Source organism: Paroedura picta, chromosome 14, assembly GCF_049243985.1.
Source record: "Paroedura picta isolate Pp20150507F chromosome 14, Ppicta_v3.0, whole genome shotgun sequence".
In the NCBI taxonomy this organism is placed as follows: domain Eukaryota; kingdom Metazoa; phylum Chordata; class Lepidosauria; order Squamata; family Gekkonidae; genus Paroedura; species Paroedura picta.
The window spans coordinates 26756201-26774109 of NC_135382.1; the positions used below are offsets into that span (position 1 = coordinate 26756201).

Genomic DNA, 17909 nt, shown 5'->3' on the forward strand with positions numbered 1-17909 from the left:
TCCGCAATCTGTGACCCACCGACACCAATCAAAGCCACTCTTGGGCTGTGGTCTATCATGTGTTTGGAATTCTTGCTGGGCTGGAGGTGGGTTGGAAACTAGTTGTGCACCCATTTCAGATTATTCGCTTCCCACATCATTCTGGCAGTAGGTTTAATGCGGGGAGAACATGGGGGAAGAACGCACATTACCATCAGGATGACTCTTAACAAAACAGTTATTGGGCTCCCTCTACATGGATACACCCCTGAAACTGGAAATCCAATGTAGCAGTATGAGTTGGCTACCAGCTGATAAGACCATAGTAAAAGCTTTTAAAGGTTACAGTAGATGAGCGACAGGATTGAGTATCCTGCATAGTGCAGAGGGTTGGACTAGATGACCCAGGAGGTCACTTCCAACTCTATGATTCTATGATTCTATGATTCTAAGGTTTTATTTTAAATTAATGTTAAATTGTTGATAAACTGTATTGATTGTGTACGTTATATGGGGTCAAAATGTATCAATTGTACATGTTATGTGATTTAAGAATGTTGAAAGCTGCCCTGAGTCAGCTCCTCAGGAGGGGCGGGGTACAAATCTCATTTCAATATAGAATAAAATAAATAAGAATGTGTTAGGATATTTTTGATGTTAAACATCTAATGGGGGAAAGTAGCTGCACCATCGAAAAGACTTTCTTTCTTTTTTAACCTATGCAACCTATTTAAGAAGTAACTGAAATGTTATACACACTCATCACTTCGGGGAGCTTTTTGTCTAAACTCTAAAGAAAAAAAAAACTCAGGTAGATATAAGAATGTCCCAAAGCACCCCCTGAGCTCTGTACAAGTGGGGCTTCTAATTCACATCATTAATGGGAAATGCTCCAGAAGAACAAACGGCAAAGCTGAAATGAAGGGCAAAGTCTCCATGGGTATGTGTGGAAGAGAGAAAGTTGTTCCAAAGGAGTTTGGGAAACAGAGATGTAAAAACTAAGTAAAAAAGTAATCACTTGTTATTGCAAAACATATTGGGCTGCCTAACTCTCGTACCAAGTTTCCCAAAGAGGAATGAACTACAAAGCCTCGCAGAGGTCTTTTGTTGTTGTTGTTGTTGCAATTCACTGTCCTCAAAGAATTCCACACAATGTTGTTGTTTTTTGGGGCTGCTAGCACAAGAGATGGCAGCATGCTTCTCCCAAACATAACGATCTGCAACCAAATACTTCTGTTTCCAGGCTGATTTTGGTACCTAACATTACCCACAGCAATCTAGTTCACTTGAATCACAGCAGAGAGCTGCAGCCTTGTCTGTTTAGAAAAATATTGATTAGATGTGAATAGCACAAAATTTGAAGCATGAAAAGTTTTTTAAAAGGTTTTGCAATTATGAATATCAAGCTACGACCTTCAAACAGGATTTCTAGGAGATGCCATATAAAATTTGCTGAATATATGATAAATATTTCAGATTGTAATGCTTTAAAAGTATATGTTACCCACCCTGCTGGCACGATGAAAATATTCATAGATAATATTCATATATAATATTCATATATAATATAATATAAAAACAGATTGACATTTCTGCTTATGACTCTCTGGAAAAAAAAATGGAACCAGTTATACATCTAGAAGTTTAATACAAGACATTCCATCTTAAAGAGCGGCCTAACATGAATCAAAATAGCTAAGCTGGTTGAAATACATCACTTTAATTAGTTCAGTATGCCCTGGCACCAAGGCGCTGCTAGAATGAAGTCTTGAAACCACTTCAGTGGTGCCCTTTGCGTGTAAGGGATTTCAGAACTGCCGCCTCCATTTGGACTGATGCTGGGACGGTTTATAAAAAGAAAGGTAGGTGGTTTGGCCAGCCAGCAAACATCATAGGAGGCTTAATAACTTAAACAGCTGCTGCATGAAGTGTGGCCAAAAATGGTTTGGTTAATTCGGCTGGGAGCAAGGATTCGGTGTCAGAGGTTTGTACTGAAACCTAGTCTAAACAGGTATAGAGTGGTGCATGTGCAACTCGATCTCTCTTAGGGTGTACATCTTTTTCTTCTGGGCCACAACTGAATTTTCTTTGTTGCTTATTAAACCTGCATCAGTTATTTTTAAATGTTCTACAGGATCAACACCAAACTTACCTCACAGCCTTTATGTTTGCTATCCTTAGAACTTCTTGGAACTGAGGGGAAAGTTGATCTCTAAACTCATGAGGTTCAGACAAATTAAGCAGAGAGGCAGGGCAGGTCCCCTTGGTTTCAAGAAAGGCCGTGTTACAATGAGAGAACCCAGCCATTACATCTGTGAGGCCCATTGCACATGGTGGTGGCCACACAGGGTCATCGCTGGTGTGTTGCTGCTGAGATGCATGCTCCACAGCGTCCCTTTTGCCCACCCACTTACAATCTGCCAAAATTCACAGAATCAGCATTTCTGTGAGGTGGCTATCTAGCCTCTGCTTAAAAGTTTCCAAAAAAGGAGAACCCACCACTTCCTAAAGAAGCCTGTTCCGCTGAGGAACTGTTCTGTCACAAACTTCTTCCAGATGTTTAACTGAAAATTCTTTTGGATTAATTTCATCTCACTGGTTCTGGTCCTACCCTCTGGGGCGACTGAAAACAACTCTGCTCCATCCTCTATGTGACAGCCCTTCAAGTACTTGAAGATGGCTATCATATCACCTCTCAGTTGTCTTCTCTCCAGGCTAAACAGACCAAGTGTCCTAATGTTCACAATGCATTAGTGGGGCATGCAGGTTGAAGGATGGTTTCCAAGATTCCTTAAAAATGTACATTGCTTCCTTCCCCAGATGGAAATGCAGACCACAAATATAACAAATAAATAATAGGAGTTCTTGAGTTCAAGCAAAAGAAGTTCCACAACATCTGGGTGAGCTTCAAACCTAGTAATTCTCACCCACCAATCCAGACTTGACGTGTGTATATTATTATGCCTGTTAACATGCAAAACATTTGAACAGACCAGACTAAATGCTATTAATTTCTTTGGAAAGGAAAAGGAAGAGGCAGATCTCTTACTACTTCTGAAGGCATGATCCAAATGCACAGACCAGACCTCCTCATAATTTTGAAGGGATGTCAACAATTTTTGCCAACAGTACCAATGCTATTGAGCTATGTGCACATGCGAGTCTGCACATGTGAGTCTGCTTACCTTCTGCTTGCTCAAAGACATAATTCTATCTCTATACCTTGCTAAATAATGACATAAACAGCTAAATAATAAAATAGCTAAATGATAAAATAATCCTCGGACCTTTTTCAATCTGCCACAATGCCAACGTTGTATTCCCATCCAGTACGGTGGAAAAGAGCAGCACAACTGTTAAAACTCAAGCACAATGGTTGGCACTGCACTAGAAACAGGACGTGTAACCCAACCCCCTTGGATTTCTAGCCATTTATAATGTAGAAGGATTTATAAAAATATAGTTTGCTGAAACATCTGCTAAGCTCTCATGGCTTTAACATGTGATACCCTTTCTGCCCCACTACTTGCCAACGCAAACATTTGTTTTAAGGCAGAACGGGGGCAAGTAGGCGAAAATCACTTCTAATTTTGGATCCAGGCAAAAGACCGATGTTATGGAGATAACCATTACTAGATTCCATATTTTCGCCTTTCTATGTGATAAACATTTGATGTTTTTGCCCCCCTGCCAATGCTATCTCATCTTTACAATATCTTTTATCTCTGTTTTTGCTCTGTTCTATCTTCTTTTGTATCCCTGAACAATCCCATGGTAAGGACCCCATAACAGTATCCCCACAAACCATAAATTACATACATGCAACTTAATCCATTACTCCAGTAATGCCGAGATGTCTCACGGCGAATAACGCAGTCTCGAAAAACAAATTCTATATACCGAATACCGTGATTCTAGAATACATTACCGAAAGCATCAATTACACATTTTTTAATGTGGTATAGCTCATTAAAAAAAAAAAGAAACAGATATGCTGCATTGCACAAAATCTGAGCGGATATAAAACATCACACACTTACCAGGGACTTCGTAAAAGGGCGAACCAAAGTGAACAGCAGGGTATACACCCACCAGTTGCGATGAAGAGACGAATATATTAGAGACCCAGGATGCAATGCATTCGATGTCACTCCATGGGGCGAAAGACGGCGATTGAGCTCAGTGGATAGCAGAAGATTGCACAGTTTGGACCGGTTGTAGGCTAGCATAGGCCAGTAATCTTTCTTTGGCGGTGAAAGACGACTAAAGTCAAGTTTTCCTGAGCAGTCGTTAATTTCTGTGAATCTTAACAAACAAACAAACAAACAAAAAGCTTTGGGGAGGGGAGTCCATCTGAAGCAAAATACAGTTCTTCTGATTCTTTTTAAGGCATCCAGTTCATCAGTATCATCGCTGTACCTTTGCCCCATAATTGAACACAGTTGGACTAATAGCCATTACAAACTCACAGTTCACTTACCAAATTCCTTCAAGTGGAATGGAAATTGAGAGTAGTGTAGTGGCTAAAATGTCAGACATATCTGGGAGGCCTAGGTTTGAACCCCTTAATCTTCTTGGTCTCCAGATCCATCATATCCTTTTTTTCTTTTGAGATACATCAACCAGCGCTGGACAAAACATTTCAAGTGAGGCTTTACCAGACTTTCATGCAAGGCCATTACAATTCTGGCTGATTTCTTTTAGACCCCTTTCCAATAATACCTAACATGGGGTTCACCTTTTTTCACTGTTTTCCCCATACTTTCCACTGCAACCCTAAGATCTCTTTTCAATTTAACTAATTCTTGGCTTTTCAAATCAGAGCAACAGGACAAACTTTGACATTTATCGCCACTTCCAGCATGCAAGTATTTCTTCCAGTGTGCAAGTATTGCATACTCCAGAGTTTAAAAGTGCCCAAATAGCTACAGATGAGACCTGCTTGCTCCTTAGAATCAAATTAAAAATTGATGGTTAGAAAGGGGTTGTAACATTGGTAATACACCATCAATCGCCTTAAAGGTATAAAAGATAAATGTGAACAAAGCCAGAATGATCTCCGGCAGAGTCTAATGTTTTAAGTATACCCATGGCATGACTGAGCACAAATCAAAGTAACTAGTTGATGTTTTTTAATTGGGTCTGACAGAGTCATTAAACACCAGCTGTTTGTTTCCTTCTTCTTTTTTCTTTAAATAACAACAAGGTAGCAAACAACTAAAGCCTCATACGAAGACAAGTTTTGTTCATTTGTTGCCTAGCTTGTCTGCCCTTACATTTGAGGTTTGTTAAACATAACATTTATTTATTATATTGATAATTCGATTTATAAGACCTCCCCTCTCAGCCCAGCCATCTCAGGATAGTGTATATCACATAAAGGAACGCAAGTTAAAACTATACAATTCTAAAACAACATTCGGATCCTTACAGGCTTCTCCCACATTGCCCTCCGGTGAGAGCTGAACCTGGGAGAGGCCCACCCTGGCAGCAAAACCATTTGGAAGCGGAGATTCGCCCTGCTGCCATATGACTGCCCTCCCGACCATATCCACCCGTGCGGAATCGTCCAAAAAAAAAGCTGTCTTCCCTAAGATGCCCTGAAATCCAAGCTAAAAGCCAAATAAAAGCCTGGCTAAACTGATTCTTCCTTTTCCAGAGCTATGAAATCCCCATCCAAAAGAAGAGAGATGTTTTTGACCCTTCTTAAACAGAGGCTGGTTCACCCCCTCCCATCCAGTGGAGTTCCATGGGCTCCGACTGGCTGACAATCCCTTGAATGTACATGAGGCCTAAATCACAAGGATTGGTGATTTAGGGAGGAGAGGCAGGACTTGTAAGGATGACTTCCACAGCCCCCTGAAGTGAGGTCTTGGGAAGCTGCTGCATGAGAGGAGAATTGTTCCAACTTGCACATGAAGAGTATTATGACGGGATCCATCCTCAAATATTTCCATTTTTTTTTTTTTGAAGACCATCAGATTGCCACGGGAATGTGAATTATCCCCATTTTAAATGCAGCACTGCATGAAATCGCACCCCAATGTCTTGCCGGAGGACGATGTACTCATTCTAGTGCCTTGATTGGGTAATAACACCTAGTCCTCTGATACTGATATTCCTTTTCTAAGCAAGCAGATGCACAGAATCCTGCCTGGTTTGCCTCCAGTCTGTTTTTTTACTGGATGATGAAACAGGAAATCATATAATTATGAGCTTAGAGCGGCACATGTGTTTCTCCCTTTGTTGATGAATCCATCACCTGTGTGAGGTACGTTGGGCAGAGAAAGAATGATTAACCCAAGGTCACTCAGTGAGTTTTGTGGCAAGTGGGAGTTTGAACCTGGGTACTGCAAGGTCTAGTCAACATTCTAACCCCTAGACCAGGGAACTGCGGCCCTCCAGATGTCCATGGACTACAATTCCCAGGAGCCCCTGCCAGCATTCGCTAGCAGGGGCTTCTGGGAATTGTAGTCCATGGACATCTGGAGGGCCGCAGTTTGACTACCCCTGCCCTAGACTGCTTCAGCTGTCTGTGCACATGGAATATCTCCCTAAGGTTCTGGACCCAATCTTTTACCACTATAACTAGAAAGAAGAAAAAATGAATAAATCACTTGCTTTGCTACTTTAAAGGGCTGCGTCTTTCTAAAATAAGATTGCCAGTTTTCAGTTTGAAAATACTTGGAAAATTTGGGTGGGGGATGAAGCCTTGGGAGGGAATTCAGCAGGGCATAATGCCAGCCTCCAAAGTAGCCATTTTCTCCAGGGGAACTGATCTTGATCATCTGGAGATCAACAGAGGTCTCCAGGTACCACCTGGAGGCTAACTACTCTAACGTTTAAATTCAAGCCCAAATGTTCTTGTCACCAATCCTAAATAGGGCTCACCCTTATAAGACCATTGATTACAATGGAATTAGAAAGGTGCAACACTTCTTAGGACAGTAGGGCAAATATCTCAGTACAGGTGTCCAGTGTAATTCTGCTGCATTTTCTTTCACTTCCGGATGGACTGAGGAGTGGAGGCAGAGCCCTTCTAGTGTCAGGGGAGGAGTCACCAATGATTTGTGCCACCTTCAGCCTAAAAAGAGACCAAGCTACAATTTCCTGAGGTGGTGCAGTGTAAAATCGGTAGCTGAGTAACCACTTCCAAGAACAAAACTCTCCCAGGTAATAAGGTGCAGAAGCTAACAAGCTCTTGGCAACGGCTTCCGGTACAATTTACAAACCAGAAACCATTTCAATGATTAATTTATGTGCAGTTACGATTTAATGAATGACAAACTCATGAAAAATGGAAACGCAGTTTCTTCCGTTGTTGGACGCACACCATTTACTTATTGTGGGATAAGTTTCCATAAACCTTGGCTGATCTTGCATGGCTAACAGCCACCGAACCTGCCCAGGACTTCTTGTTTGTTTCCCCTTTTTTATTTCAAATTAAGCTTTAAAGCTCTGTGAAGACATGGGACTGAGCTCCATATGACACCATAAGGGGTGGAGGAGGGGGCAGGTAAAATGTCATCAAAAGCAAAGATGGCATTTTTAAAAAGCTATTGGAGCTCCAGACATTACACTGAGAAACAAGCAGCTGACAATTCAACATAATCTCCCATTAAATAACAGCTCATTTATACATATCCCATAGTGCCCTCCACATCTGGCAAGTGATTGGAGCTGGCAGATTTATTTCTAGTGCCAACTTGCTTGCCCTGCAGTGGCCCTCCTTCCCTTGTAATGGGACTCCGCTTCTTGCTTTCATAAACCTGGTGTGATTTGCAAAGATAAGGACATCCAGGATTTTTGTTACCACCTAATTACTAGATGTTTCATGTCTTTTAACACAGGGGAGGATTATTACTGGCATGTTCTATAGCCCCCGTTCACTGCAGCTACCATAAATTTAAAACGGTTAAAGTAAATCTATCTGCAGCGTGTCATTTATACTATAAGCCCTTGTGTTTGGAAGTGATAAAGGGGTTCAGCCTGACCTTTGGCTGGTCTCTCTCTGCCAAGTCCCAGGGGTCGAATTTTAGAGAAACACGATTTTAAGAAGTAAGCTGCATTTTAGGACACTCAAACATTTCAGGGTGGGGAAAAAAAAACCCCCACTCTTTCCCACCCTCAGCTAGTCGATTAAAAACAACAACACAGGGACAATATTTTTTTGTTACATTTTCTTACAGATGAACATAGGGGGATGTCAGAAACCAACCACAGTGCAGAGAAATACTGGATCCTCATTCCAGTTTTGTGCATTTAACGAAACATTTTAGTGAGTCAAGTGTTAATGTTTTGCTACGGCGGTGCATAAAAATCAAATAGAATTTCATAAATCTTTTGTCAAAGCATTTCTAACGGCCGCTGGAATTAAGTGTCTATCAAGCAAAGATGCTTGCTTTCCCAAAGAAATATGCTGGATACATGAGTTTCCGGCTCACAGTGATACCGTCAATGTCTGCGCTAAGCTTCTTAATTCCTCGTAATAAAAGACACTGCTTCTCCTCTTAGAATAACTGTGCATTCTTTTGGGTCTGGCAACTGAAACTGTTGAATGACCAATCAATAAAGGTCATGCCATTGAGAGTGAATCGATTATTATTCCCCCTTCTGGCAAAATCAGTGAACCAAATGGCAAGCTAACCTGTATTCATACCAAGGCCAATCACAATTAAATCTCCTTGCACGCCTAAACATCTTCCCTTCAAACCTATCAAGAGGACGCTTCCTTCAAATCCCTCAAAATGAGAGAAGCTGTCTGCACGGGTGCAATGTACCAGATTCCCTTAAAGGTAAAAAAGGTAAAGGTATCCCCTGTGCAAGCACTGGGTCATGTCTGACCCTTGGGGTGACGCCCTCTAGCGTTTTCATGGCAGACTCAATACTGGGTGGTTTGACAGTACCTTCCCCAGTCATTACCGTTTACCCCCCAGCAGCAAGCTGGGTACTCATTTTACCGACCTCGGAAGGATGGAAGGCTGAGTCAACCTTGAGCCGGCTGCTGGGATTGAACTCCCAGCCTCATGGGCAGACAGCTTCAGACAGCATTTCTGCTGCCTTACCACTCTGCGCCACAAGAGGCTCTTCAGATTCCCTTAGCCACCTATTATTCAACTGCCCCAAATTTCAGATGTTCCATCATTATCTGGGGGGTTTTATGGGAAATCTGCACTATCTGTGCAGCGATGAGAAACACCTAGTGAAGATGTTGCTGAGTATAAAGGAGCCTGCTCAGATAGTGGACCTCGCAAAAATCCTGTCAACTATCTCGAGAACTAATCTATTTCTGCTGCAGATCGGCTATACGCCATAAGGCCATATTACTGTTGTCCATGTGTCTATGTCCGGAATTTGTTTCTATTTTAAATTTTGTTTTAAGTATATCAAATCTTATGCCAATAAAGGTGCCTGAATCTGAATCTCTATAGTACCCCCTGGCTGAAAGATCCCTCCTTCCCACTGGAGACAAGGTGGTGAGAGCTCCTTGTTTTTAATGTAAACAGGTTTTAATAAATTAAATGCTTTAACTCTTTTATTCTAATGATATGTTGTGGGATGCCTTGAGGCTCCTGGGGAAGAGCAGCATAAAAGTCTGAAAATAAAGATTTTACATTTATTTTTTTTGTAATAAGTCAATGTTGAACTATTTAGTCTATTTCACTGTTCTTGAATGTGTGGGCTACTCGGACAAAACAGGACCTGCATTTACATCCTCTGTTTTTCAAGGGGTACCCAGAGTTGCAGTGGGAAGGGGCCCCAAGATGGCAGGGCCAATGGGATGGGTTACAAATTTAATAAGAAATAATAAGAGTTCTGGTTAGGCGCAGAACTCACATCATTGGATCACTAGGAAACTCTTTATATGCCTCTTGGAAGACAGCCAACCCTGAGAATTGGAGCAACTAACCTGTGGGATTCAGATGACACTATCACAATTCGTGCAGGAGCTGAGCGGCAGAGAACATCTTTGAGGAGCTGAATAAGATAAAAGTGCCCCAGATGATTGGTCTGGAAGACGGATTCCAGGCCATCTTCGGTCAGTTGCCAAGAAACACCAAATAAACCGGCATTGCAGATCAGCACATGGAGAGGTCTATAAAACAAAAGACATTCGTGTAACACTACAGAGCCAATTACCAGTGTGAAAGTTCATAACGTTTGTGGGCTATCTTCTAAAATGTGGGGTTGTTTTGAGTTTTTCTCTCTTATCCCCATTAACTAAGGGCCAACACGGGACTATTCTAGAAAATTTGTGGTTACAATTTCTTGGGGGTTTACCTCTTCCCCCATGTGCTTGAACAGCAGATGAGACACCCAAATAGATAAAACTCACACTGCTGAAGGAGGAAACCAACTCAGTGCCATTTTCTGCAATCTCAACTCAACCCTACCCAGAGCTGCTGTTTACCTTATGTCATAAAAGCACTGTCCGTTCACTCAACATGGCAAATAACACCTCCAGGAACTAGTTCCACCAGAACCAAGAATATGAATCAGACAGTTAAGCCCTTCCTAACTTTTGACCACAGTCAAACCCCTTATGATTTCAGCCTTTTGAGAAAAAACGGGGGGGACTGTGTGGGGAAAGAAAGCTGAACTCTGATCTCTCCTAGAACATGTCTGGCTCTATAAAAGGGAAGTTTCTCCTATTAGGAACAGTTAGGAACAGTTTCTCCTATTGAATCATACAAAAGCTGGCTGGCTGAAAAGGCAAGTGAAAACATGAGTAAATCTATTGCCCAATTAGAAATCTGCCCACCCACGTTATCCTTTGCTTGTGTTTTGACACAGATTCCACACCAGAAGCTTTGCACTGGGCTGCAGGCAGGAGTGTGAGTTTGGGCAGGTTGTCCTGCTTCTTCCTGCTCCCACAAGGGGGAGCATATGGCCCAGTGCACCTGGTCCACCCCGGATTCGTGCTCCCGCATGGGAGCCAAGGCAGCGAAGTTCCCAGTGCGGAAACTGTCTCAATGGACCATTGCTAGCGAGCAACAGTTCGCACTGCAGATACTGATGCGGGTTCATTCCCAAGGAATTAAAACAAATTGACGTTTTTGAAAGACCACAATGTCTGCTGGAAAAGTCAATGGTTGCTGTATATCAGTCACCACTTGCAGCGTTGTCCTCCAGTGTTCAGTACTATGTATTACCAAATGTCCCAATGCAAAGCAGTAAACTACTGAAAAACCTGACAGGGAGATTTCATGACTTAAATTTAATTGATTTATTAAAGGTTGTGACCCTTGATCCTGTAAAAGCAGCCCTTGATAATAACACCCCAAAAAGGTCAAAGGTAAAGGAAAACATCAACACGACCTTTTGAAATTCAAGGAAGAGAGAGAAAAAACAATCAAACAGGGCAATGCAACACACACACCATCATAAAACAGTTTCCATGGGACTATATTACATTATTATATATTTTTCAACTGTGAACTAGCCTTGTGTAGCAGATACCGGGCTAACAGCCTCAAATTAGACCCCACCTTTCTCACAAGGTCATTTAGGTGGACTAAAGCAAGCTGTTCTTTTAATTTCAGGGTGGGGAACTTCATGTGGCTCTTTACCCTCCCCAGTTTTACCCTTGATCTTGGCTGGATGCAAGTCAGGAAGAAAAGACCTGCAAAAATAGCCCCACTAGTACCATCCGTGCACATGCCTCAGCAGCACGCTATTGCCCCAAATGGGAAAAAAGTAATATTATTTGTGTTTCTTGGCCTAAATTCAGCATCCATGGAGCAGGCTCTATATAGCAAAGAAAATGGAAGGAGAAAACAATTAAAATTCCACATTATCTAAACAACCAACCTAACAAGGAATTAAACAGATCGGAATATGTGCTTATGTGCGTAGATCACTTATGGAATTTCACAGTCAATCTGTGAGCACATCAGGCAAACCTATGAACTGTCAGCGGCTTAACGAACTGGCCAATTGGAATTGCAAGTACTTTCAAGGAACTTAATTATTGCAGATTTGTAAATGGAAGAGTGATAAAGGTAAAGGTATCCCCTGTGCAAGCACCGGGTCATGTCTGACCCTTGGGGTGACGCCCTCTAGCGTTTTCATGGCAGACTCAATACGGGGTGGTTACCGTTTACCCCCCAGCAAGCTGGGTACTCATTTTACCGACCTCGGAAGGATGGAAGGCTGAGTCAACCTTGAGCCGGCTGCTGGGATTGAACTCCCAGCCTTATGGGCAAAGCTTTCAGACGGCTGCCTTACCACTCTGCGCCACAAGAGGCTCTTGGAAGAGTGATATTGTGCCACAATTTCCGTGCTTGTCTTTAAGGGCAGCCACATCATTTCATTTCATATGCATTTTATTTTCTTCAGCTTCACAATCTTAGTTATCAGATTGTTACATAAGAGAGCTCTTTCTGAATTAATCTGAAAACACAGAACATTTAGGGCAGTTTTCAAATGCTTAGCCTCCGCTAACCCAAGATTTTGGCACAGTTGGTCCAGTTGAATAAGCAACAGCAATCTATGTTAGGAGTTCTCTAAAACAAGGTTTGATCTATATTTCATTCTGATCCATGGTTGAATGATCTCATTAGATCTGGGAATTTAAGGAGGGTGCAGTGAACAGTACCTTGAAAGTCACGTTCAAAGTCCTGAAATAACATATCAGTGAATGAAGAGTTTAAAATCTTCACTAGGCAGAAAATGTCTGAGCAATAGACTGCTCCAGACTGTATCCTCAGTGAATCCATAAATCTTCCTGCCAGAGTGCCATCTAAATTTGCAGAGCCAAACTCCCTCAGAATGGGTTTTTGAGGACTTAAAGATACCACCAGCTTAGCAGCCCCGCATGGCAACCCCTTTATGAGCATCTAAAACACGGAATTGTTTGGTCCTACTCAAATCACCATGTTTCCCTCCCCCATGGCCTCTGAGCTTCCATCCAATCACAGCTTTATTTGAATTGCTTCTCTAAAGGGGACAGCAATGTTCTACGGACATCCCGATAGCTTTGCATCCAAATCTAGTATTCCCATGCCTTAGAAACTGATCATGCTGAAACATGAAAAATTAAGCTTATAATGTCCAGGGTTAAGGCCCAGATCAGGGGTAGTCAACCTGTGGCCCTCCAGATGTCCATGGACTACAATTCCCATGAGCCCCTGCCAGCATGCTGGCAGGGGCTCATGGGAATTGTAGTCCATGGACATCTGGAGGACCACAGGTTGACTACCCCTGGCCTAGATCATTCTGGGTCCCTCCTCCCAAGCACGGACAAATCACATTCATGTGCCAAATGATGGATCTGCTATCGCTCTATTTTTTATTTTTATTTTTTTGCTGTATAGTGCTTTTAATAAAAAGTATTTTTGTTTAACATTCCAGGCCATTATATCGATTGCTATTGCCCTTTGTAATATTCTTCATGGTTTTATTATTTTAAATTAAAATTTTAATTAAAATACTGTACATACATAGCCTTTAAAATTCTCTCATTAACCATTAAGCTATAAAACTGCAAAACGCTTACTACTTTATTTGCAGCAAAAGATTTTTTAACTGTACATATTAAATCATAAATATTTTACATGCTTATCTACCCAATACGCCCCTCATGGCTGTTTAAGCCTCTCTCTCTTTTTTTCTTTTCTTTTCCTCATCTTTTTCTTTTTTTCTTTTTTTTCTTTTTGCAAAAAAGCCTTGGAGCCTTTGTTTGGGCAGAAAGTGAAAGTTGCTTTAAAGCATAGCTTAAATCAGATTCTAGCCAAGTTTGTGAAGCTTTGACGAATAAGTGGGGTGATTCTGTGCAGTATTTGCTGAGGGGGAACTTTCAGGGGACTCTAAAGTTTGATTGTATAGCACTGGCAACAGCCCATCAAAAATGGTGCAATTCTATGCTTATTTAATGATAAGCAAGTCTCGTTATTCAACAGGATTCATTCTCAAGCACTGCAGACTGAACTGATGGTTTAATTTTTGGGGAGAAAGGAAATGCATATGAGGAAGCTCCAGTTGTTCTGTTCAGTTGCTGAGTTACTGAAGGAGTTCCCTTCCCTTACCCTTCTCAGAGTCTGAGGAAAGGCAAAAACTGTCATGCTGAGGGAGAAGTTGCTTAGCTGCTTTTAAGAAATTTGTTGAACAACCCCTCCTCCCCTGGGATTCCCCCACTTATGAAAAAGAAATGAAAATCTCATTCCCATTTGAAAGGGGGAATGTGTCTTCAGTGAAATGGACATGTGTAAAATATCCACCCTGGTTTCATAGATTGAGAGGCATGGTCAATGAAGTCCTATGGATCCACTGATCAATCAGGGATGTAGATGGAAGCAAAATCAGGGCTAACACCCATTAGGCAAAGTAGGCACATTGCCTAGGGCCCGTGATGCTTTTAGGGGCCCCACCAATGTTTTAATTTCTTTTAAAAGCAGAAGAAAAAAATGAACTTTTAGAGTGGAAGGTTTTTTTTCTATTAGAAACTTTCCAGAGACATCTTGCCCCCTCAAATTCCCCTAGACCAGGGGTAGTCAACCTGTTGTCCTCCAGATGTCCATGGACTACAATTCCCATGAGCCCCTGTCAGCAAACAGGTTGACTACCCATGCCCTAGACCCCTTCCAAACTGGAAGCACGCTGCAAATTAATGTTACTTGACATTGGCACACCGGGATTATGGGGGAGGGGATGATCTAGCTTTTGGGTTAGAAGTTAAGTCTAAATAGAGTTTTCTCCAAAAACCAGAGCTTTACCCCCTATGTCCCCAGAATGTGCCCCCCTCTCCCACCAACAGCCCCAATAGATTGGGCAACCCTTTGTGTGATGTCACTTCCCATTTTCCTGGGAATGCTCTTAACACAATCATGCTGATTTTATATATTCCCAACTCCTGCTGGTTGCCTGGCAACCCTAGTTGATCCAGCACCCTACCACACCATGGACTGTTTGTTAAGTAAAGAGGGGGTAGAAAGGGGGCTTGGAGCAGCTGGAGATGGTGGGCCATTGTTCCATTCACCCTACAGGACTGAGATTTACACAGAAGAGGGAAAAGCAGAGTTTCCAATTCTGCCTTCAAAAATTCTGGGATATTTGGGATATTGTGTGTGTGTGGGGGGGGGGGTGCCTGGGGAGGGTAGAGTCTGGGGAGAGAAGTACCACTTTTCTCCAGGGATTTATGTAGTCTGGAGATCAGATGCAATTCCAGGAGGATGGCAACCTTAGACCGTTTAAGCACTAGGAACTTCACTGCCCCAACTCCCGTGCAGGAGCACAGATTGGGGGCGGATGAGGTGCAGCAGGCCAAATGCTCCCCCATGTGGGTGCAGGAAGAGGTGGGGCAACCTGCCACAACTAAAACTTCAGCCTGCAGCCTGGCATGGAACCTCCAGTGCGTAAACGGTCTCAGAGAGGAAAAGAACAAGCACTTAAAATATACTCCCAGTATTTTCCAAGATTAGGACAGCAGAAACTTTATCTCTACACTGAGCTTTAGAAAACTGCACTTGGTTCAGATTAAAAGAGAACAGTACAAGGGACTGGCTTGAATCTCTGCCACTAAAGCCAGTGTAAAAGGAAAGCACAATAGAGACCACTTGTAAAAATGTTCAAAACTAATTTTGTAAGTCTCAGAGGCAATCAACCTTTGATCTTAATAAGTGGAACACAAAGACCTCTGCACTCACTGATGCTCAAATACGCTTTGGTTTGTATATTAAAACTGACCTGGTTATTTTTTTTTTCAAGAGCCTTTTTATTTGTGCATTGCTGAATGAGAAATTGTTTCTGTCTGAGCATCAGTGACAAAACCGTATCAGAAACCTAAGCTCAAAAGATAAATTTTAACCACCCCAGGGGCTAGCCCCTTTTCCTAAATTGCAAAATGCAGGCCTCCGACTACCAAAGTGCGTAACCGATTTCTATAGACGCTTGTTTACAAAAGTATCGCCCTGAAATTTTCATGGATGGCTAGAATCTTGGGCAACAAGATGCTACAGAACTTCTATCTGTAGAAGCAAAAAGCCACCACTGAACATTTTGTTTAGATGTTAAAAGTTTACCAGAAATCAGAAGTCATTGAGCAGAGAGGAATGAACATTGATAGATGTGAACAAAAATTACACATGGACTGGTTTTCGTAGAGGGCTGATTAAAAGAATCTGGGGAACAGTTTATACAAGTAGCCACGGTATTTGTGAAAATTCAAAGTGTGTGTGTGGGGGGGGGGGGGTAAGCAATATTCTGGAGTGCACCATTTGCCGCAGACTCTGAAATCTTAATTGCACCCCAAAGATTTCAAAGGCTTCTGCTTTCAGCATGAAAAATGAATACTCTTGAATTTGAGGTTATTGGCCAATTAGGACCATGGAGGGAAAGGAGGATAGGGCAGCAGTCAGCTGAATCCTGTAGGCCATTTTGGCCTTCCCTTTGCAGGAGGGACAGAGACTATGATGACAGCACACATTCCACTAGGTTAGCAGCCACTAAAAGCTCACTTCTGACCAGAAAACCATCTTTAGGTATTTAAAAGGCTGCCATGTAGAGCATGGAGCAGAGTTGTTCTCTCTTGCCCCAGAGATGGACCAGAACCAATGGGATGAAATTAATTCAAAATAAATTCCGTCTAAACATTCAGAAGAAGTTTGGTTTCTCAGTGGAACAGGCTTCCTCAGGAGGTGGTGGGTTCTCCATCTTTGGAAATTTTTAAACAGAGGCTGGATAGCCATCTGACAGAGAGGTTGATTCTGTGAAGGTTCAAGGGGGTAGCAGGTTGCCGTGGATGAGCGATAGGGATGTGGGTGTCTTGCATAGTGCAGGAGGTTGGACTAGATGACCCAGGATTCTATGATTCTATGACCTTCTTAGGGATGAAGGAGCTGATCTGGCCTGTATCACCAAGTTAGTCTGGGAACCTGAGGCTCTACTTCAGCTAACTGAAGTCTACACATTTCAACATCCAAAGTACCATCAGTTTTGATAAGTTCTCTGAAAGGAGGCAGCGGATGAGATAAAAACAACACCTTCATCAAGCTTCCAAAAGTAACAGCAGCCTTCGGGCAATTGCAGCTGCCAGCAAGGCAAGTGTCAAAAGTAAAACGAGAAGTGTGGAACAAAATCAAGCTGTGCTCCAATGCCATCCTGTGCGGCAAATCGAAGAGGACAATACACTGCACTCCTTCCCCCAGCTGACATGGTTCTGCAGCTATCTTGATCGAAGTCTTGCAAGCTGTGGGTGACCACGATTCTACACTGGGCTTGATATAACCTCTGGTGTGGCCTCTGGTGTTTCTGTTGCTTCTTGCTCTTTTAGGAATTCAGGCTCCATATCAGCACATCCTGAACAGAATAAAGCTTCAGGGAAAATAATTTTGCCTGCTTTTATACAAAAGCCCCAATTTGGGTTTTTCTGCATGTCTTTTTTTTTTGCCCCAAAAGAGAATATTGTCATCTACTTATACATTCTCAAAAGAGTTCTTCACACATATTAGTTTGCCTCGAAGATACTTTTGGCAAGATCCAGTTTAGCCACGGGAGCATTCTTCCCTTTTTGCCATTCTTCAAGTTGCAACATTTATATTTTGATCAATGAAACACATTTGGTACTTGGGGACCTGCCTGACTGGGCTCATTATATCCCCTTCAATTTAATCCTCCCTTTTTGGATGCTGAAATAAAACTTCCTCCTACTTTTGATATGGAACTAAGGCCAGCTTGTGGTCCCTTCCCTTTCGATATACATTATCCACGTGTTTTCTAATTCTTAGAACTTAGAAAGCTATGTTTTCCAATTCTTGACAGACTTTTAATGAAATAAGAAAACTGTCAGATATCACTAAAACTCTGCCCACTAAACTGAAATCCCCAGTGCTTTTGGATAATAAGGAATGTCTATGAATGCACTTTAGATCAGCTCTAGAGATCAGGTCCAGACTTTCAAGAACCAGAGACATGGACAATATGGACATATATGG

The 17909-nt window shown here is 42.1% G+C and overlaps 1 protein-coding gene across 5 annotated transcripts in view; it reads right to left on the reverse strand.

The window, feature by feature from the left end:
• WWOX (WW domain containing oxidoreductase) overlaps positions 1–17909 on the reverse strand; it is a 538960-nt gene that overhangs the window by 408415 nt on the left and 112636 nt on the right. For all 5 annotated transcript variants that reach the window (XM_077310532.1, XM_077310536.1, XM_077310534.1 and 2 more), the window contains exons 7-8: positions 9890–10075; positions 4020–4284 (exon numbers count right to left, since the gene is read on the reverse strand). In XM_077310532.1, the coding sequence (XP_077166647.1) occupies positions 4020–4284; positions 9890–10075 (451 nt within the window). The remainder of the gene's footprint in view (positions 1–4019; positions 4285–9889; positions 10076–17909) is intronic.